The sequence below is a fragment of the Pristiophorus japonicus genome, chromosome 26 (assembly GCF_044704955.1).
Source record: "Pristiophorus japonicus isolate sPriJap1 chromosome 26, sPriJap1.hap1, whole genome shotgun sequence".
Lineage (NCBI taxonomy): Eukaryota > Metazoa > Chordata > Chondrichthyes > Pristiophoridae > Pristiophorus > Pristiophorus japonicus.
In genome coordinates this window covers 12863582-12869581 of record NC_092002.1, presented here as the reverse complement: position 1 = coordinate 12869581, position 6000 = coordinate 12863582, and the positions used below count along the sequence as shown (strand labels likewise).

The 6000-nt window shown below is 46.6% G+C and overlaps 1 protein-coding gene across 1 annotated transcript in view; it reads right to left on the bottom strand.

Moving 5' to 3' along the window:
* Positions 1 to 5384: 5384 nt before the first annotated feature.
* Positions 5385 to 6000, bottom strand: part of blvrb (biliverdin reductase B) — a 49449-nt gene continuing 48833 nt past the window's right edge. The window contains exon 5 of the mRNA XM_070867837.1: positions 5385 to 5651. Within this exon, the coding sequence (XP_070723938.1) occupies positions 5491 to 5651 (161 nt within the window). The 3' untranslated portion in view covers positions 5385 to 5490. The remainder of the gene's footprint in view (positions 5652 to 6000) is intronic.

Sequence of the window (6000 nt, the reverse complement as noted above, 5' to 3'; positions counted from 1 at the left end):
CATACCACTGCAGGGAGCAGCACGTCCTGGAGCAGGAGAGCAACGGCAGCGAAAAGTGACGTCATCAAGGTCCAGGTCGGTAATTGGAGCTTGGGCAGGTACTGAAGGAGCGGCGAGAGATTGTAGAGGAACGTGATCGGGGCCCAGGAGGGGAGTGAGTTTGGGGCCCAGAAGAGGCAGCACAGGCCAGCCCACACTGCTACCAGTGCCACGTGCTAATCAGAGTAGAGGGAGTAGGATAGTTAGAATAAATACGTGGCTTGAGCAGTGGTACAAGAGGGAGGGATTCAAATTCCTGGGACATTGGAACCAGTTCTGGGGGAAGTGGGACCTGTACAAAAGGGACAGTCTGCACTTGGGCAGGACTGGAACTGATGTCCTAGGAGTAACATTTGCTAATGCATTTCGGGAGTGTTTAAACTGATATGGCAGGTGGATGGGAACCTATGCAGTGAGATAGGGCGAAGTAATATGGAGTCAGAAACAGATGGTAGAAAGGTAAAAAGCAATAGTGGAAGGCCGAGTAAACAAAGGCAAGAAACAAAAAAGGCCACACTACATCATAATTCTAAAAGGACAAAGGGTGTTAAAAAAACAAGCCTGAAGGCTTTGTGTCTTAATGCAAGGAGTATCCGTAATAAGGTGGATGAATTAATTGTGTAAATAGATGTTAACGGATATGATGTGATTCGGATTACGGAGACGTGGCTCCAGGATGATCAGGGCTGGGAATTCAACATCCGTGGGTATTCAACATTCAGGAAGGATAGAATAAAAGGAAAAGGAGGTGGGGTAGCATTGCTGGTTAAAGAGGAAATTAATGCAATAGTTAGGAAGGACATTAGCTTGGATGATGTGGAATCTATATGGGTAGAGCTGCAGAACACCAAAGGGCAAAAAATGTTAGTGGGAGTTGTGTACAGACCTTCAAACAGTAGTAGTGATGTTGGGGAGGGCATCAAACAGGAAATTAGGGGTGCAAGCAATAAAGGTGCAGCAGTTATCATGGGTGACTTTAATATGCATATAGATTGGGCTAACCAAACTGGAAGCAATACGGTGGAGGAGGATTTCCTGGAGTGCATAAGGGATGGTTTTTTTAGACCAATATGTCGAAGAACCAACTAGGGGGGAGGCCATCTTAGACTGGATGCTGTGTAATGTGAGAGGATTAATTAGTAATCTCGTTGTGCGAGGCTCCTTGGGGCAGAGTGACCATAATATGGTGGAATTCGACACTAGGATGGAGAATGAAACAGTTAATTCAGAGACCATGGTCCAGAACTTAATGAAGAGTAACCTTGAAGGTATGAGGCGTGAATTGGCTAGGATAGATTGGCGAATGATACTTAAGGGGTTGACAGTGGATGCGAAATGGCAGACATTTAGAGACCGCATGGATGAACTACAACAATTGTACACCCCTGTCTGGCGTAAAAATAAAAAAGGGAAGATGGCTCAACCGTGGCTATCAAGGGAAATCAGGGATAGTATTAAAGCCAAGGAAGTGGCCTACAAATTGGCCAGAAATAGCAGTGAACCTGGGGACTGGGAGAAATTTAGAACTCAGCAGAGGAGGACAAAGGGTTTGATTAGGGCAGGGAAAATAGAGTACGAGAGGAAGCTTGCAGGGAACATTAAGAAGGACTGCAAAAGTTTCTATAGATATGTAAAGAGAAAAAGGTTAGTAAAGACAAACGTAGGTCCCCTGCAGTCAGAATCAGGGGAAGTCATAATGGGGAACAAAGAAATGGCAGACCAATTGAACAAGTACTTTGGTTCGGTATTCACTAAGGAGGACACAAACAACCTTCCGGATATAAAAGGGGTCAGAGGGTCTAGTAAGAAGGAGGAACTGAGGGAAATCCTTATTAGTCGGGAAATTGTGTTGGGGAAATTGATGGGATTGAAGGCCGATAAATCCCCAGGGCCTGATGGACTGCATCCCAGAGTACTTAAGGAGGTGGCCTTGGAAATAGCGGATGCATTGACAGTCATTTTCCAACATTCCAAAGACTCTGGATCAGTTCCTATGGAGTGGAGGGTAGCCAATGTAACTCCACTTTTTAAAAAAGGAGGGAGAGAGAAACAGGGAATTATAGACCGGTCAGCCTGACCTCAGTAGTCGGTAAAATGATGGAATCAATTATTAAGGATGTCATAGCAGTGCATTTGGAAAGAGGTGACAAGATAGGTCCAAGTCAGCATGGATTTGTGAAAGGGAAATCATGCTTGACAAATCTTCTGGAATTTTTTGAGGATGTTTCCAGTAGAGTGGACAAGGGAGAACCAGTTGATGTGGTATATTTGGACTTTCAGAAGGCTTTCGACAAGGTCCCACACAAGAGAGTAATGTGCAAAGTTAAAGCACATGGGATTGGGGGTAGTGTGCTGACATGGATTGAGAACTGGTTGTCAGACAGGAAGCAAAGAGTAGGAGTAAATGGGTACTTTTCAGAATGGCAGGCAGTGACTAGTGGGGTATCGCAAGGTTCTGTGCTGGGGCCCCAGCTGTTTACATTGTACATTCATGATTTAGACAAGGGGATTAAATGTAGTATCTCCAAATTTGCGGATGACACTAAGTTGGGTGGCAGTGTGAGCTGCGAGGAAGATGCTATGAGGCTGCAGAGTGACTTGGATAGGTTAGGTGAGTGGGCAAATGCATGGCAGATGAAGTATAATGTGGATAAATGTGAGGTTATCCACTTTGGTGGTAAAAACAGAGAGACAGACTATTATCTGAATGGTGACAGATTAGAAAATGGGAAGTTCAACGAGACCTGGGTGTCATGGTGCATCAGTCATTGAAGGTTGGCATGCAGGTACAGCAGGCGGTTAAGAAAGCAAATGGCATGTTGGTCTTCATAACGAGGGGATTTGAGTACAGGGGCAGGGAGGTGTTGCTACAGTTGTACAGGGCCTTGGTGAGGCCACACCTGGAGTATTGTGTACAGTTTTGGTCTCCTAACTTGAGGAAGTACATTCTTGCTATTGAGGGAGTGCAGCGAAGGTTCACCAGACTGATTCCCGGGATGGCGGGACTGACATATCAAGAAAGACTGGATCAATTGGGCTTGCATTCACTGGAGTTCAGAAGAATGAGAGGGGATCTCATAGAAACGTTTAAAATTCTGACGGGTTTAGACAGGTTAGATGCAGGAAAAATGTTCCCAATGTTGGGGAAGTCCAGAACCAGTTGTCACAGTCTAAGGATAAGGGGTAAGCCATTTAGGACTGAGATGAGGAGAAACTTCTTCACCCAGAGAGTGGTGAACCTGTGGAATTCTCTGCCACAGAAAGTTGTTGAGGCCAATTCACTAAATATATTCAAAAAGGAGTTAGATATAGTCCTTACTACTAGGGGTATGGCGAGAAAGCAGGAATGGGGTACTGAGGTTGCATGTTCAGCCATGAACTCATTGAATGACGGTGCAGGCTCGAAGGGCCGAATGGCCTACTCCTGCACCTATTTTCTATGTGATATGTGATATGTGTGCGCACTAGGTCCGTGCAGCAGAGCCGGTCTCCAGTCGTCTGGGTTAACCCTTGCCACTGTACCAAGACCTAGCTCTGTCAAGCCCGTGTGGTGGCTGGTGTGCAACGGTCACCACACGTTAAAAAAAAATCCATGCACAGGCATCTTCCACCCTTCAAGATTTAGTTCCAAACCTGGAATTTTAGGTCCTTCATTGAAACACCTGTGAACCTTTTGATGTGAAAGCAAGTCATCCTCGACTCAAGGGACTGCCTATGATGATGATGATGTTTCAGTGAGATCACCTCTCATTCTTCAAAACACATAGGAACAGGCCATTTAGTCCCTCGACCCTGTTCCGCCATTCAATTAGATCATGGCTGATCTGTGACCTAACTCCATGCCTCAGATCTCTTAATATCTTTGATTAACAAAAATCTCTCAATCTCAGATTTAAAATGAATAATTGACCTAGCATCAATTGCCGTTTGTGGAAGAGAGTTCCAAACTCCTGCCCCACTTTGGGCTGGATTTTAGGCTTTTATGTTTTTGGGGCGATAATGGCGGCGGGGCGGGAAAGTTAGCTGCTGGGAATAGTTTGCGCTTTTGTATGTAAGTTTGGGCATCAGCGCTAAGGGAGGCATTAGGATGCGAAACTCCCGAGCTAAAGAGCCGAGCCGAGAGACGCCTGGGGGAACCTAAACAAAACGCACAAAAACATTCCGAAAACATTGCCCACACCACCACAACACAAATTGCTAAAATAAAAGGAAAATCAATCACACTTCCCTGAGGAGTCCAGTTCTCACCTCTTCACCGACGGGATGGCCAGACCGCCCTGATTTCCCAGGCGGTCACTGCGGGAGGACCGGTCAGGCAGGAGCTCAAACTCACGCCGGTGTTGCAACCAGGGGCGTTGCACACCGGGCGCAGCTCTTCCGGGAGGTGCTGCTCCACGCCATTCCCCATCTGACTTCCCAGCAAAAGTCACAGAACAGGGATCAGGAGAAGGCAAAGGATCCTATAGCACTATTTCGAAGTAGAGTTGAGTATATTCAAGGCTGAGATAGATTTGTGGACTCGAGGAGGATCAAGGGATCTGGAGATCGGACGGGGAAGTGGAGTTGAGGTTGAAGATCAGCCATGATCTTATTGGATGGCGACGGACCATATGGCCTACTCCTGCTCCTAATTCTTATGTCCTTCTAAGAGCCGAGGAGTTCTTCCTCATTCTCCCCAGTGTCCTCGCCCAATATCTATTCCTCAACCAATCACTAAAACGATGTTTTGGCCATTAGCACATTGCTGTTTGTGGGTTCTTACTGTTTTCCCCCCAGGATTATTGAGGTTAACTTCAGCCCACCCCTCAGCTGAATGCAGCTAATTCAGCACAGACCAGGAATCAAACCCGAGATATTGGGCCTCGACTCATTAGAATTAAGAATGAGAGGTGATTTTATCGAAACGTATAAGATTATGAGGGGGCTTGACAAGGTGGATGCAGAGAGGGGAGACTAGAACTAGAGGGCATAATCTTAGAATAAGGGGCCGCCCATTTAAAACTGAGACGAGGAGGAATTTCTTCTCTCAGAGGGTTGTAAATCTGTGGAATTCGCTGCCTCAGAGAGCTGTGGAAGCTGGGACATTGAAAATATTTAAGACAGGAGTAGACAGTTTCTTAGCCAATAAGGGGTTATGGGGAGCAGGCAGGGAAGTGGACCTGAGTCTATGATTGGATCAGCCATGATCATATTAAATGGCGGAGCAGGCTCGAGGGGCCGTATGGCCTACTCCTGCTCCTATTTCTTATGTTCTTATTCCTGGTCTGTCCGGCTGCAGCAACACACTGTGTGGTGGATTTACCCATTGACTGGCCAAGGGCGACAGGAACATTCAACGAAAGCTGTGGATTTATATCTTTTAATTATTATTCCGACTCCTAATGGTTGGAGAGAAGTGTTAACATTGAACAGCACAGCCCATTCCCGGCTCATGGTAAACTCCCGCCGGGATCACGCGGACGTGTAGGTTCCCGACACACAAACAAACTTCCCATCGTATTCTGCAGTCTCCAGGCACCTGAGGAAGAAGTGTCCTAGGTCGTGTTTGGAGATGACTCGGCCTCCCTTCTCATTGACTGACACGGTATAATTCTTGGTCAGAGGGTGTGCATCTGTGAGAGGAACGAAACAGTGTTAAATAGAACATCGGGACAGGGAGGATACAAACAGGAATATCGGGGGTGAAAAGAGGGATATTATCAGGAGTATTAGGATAGAATCAGCGAATCCTAGAAATTTACAGCGTGGAAGGAGGCCATTTCGGCCCATCGTGTCCGTACCGGCCGACAAAGAGCTATCCAGCCTAATCCCACTTTCCAGCTCTTGATCCGTAGCCCTGTAGGTTACGGCACTTCAAGTGCACATCCAAGTATTTTTTAAATGTGGTGAGGGTTTCTGCCTCTACCACCCTTTCAGGCAGTGAGTTCCAGACCCCCACCACCCTCTGGGTAAAAAAAGTTC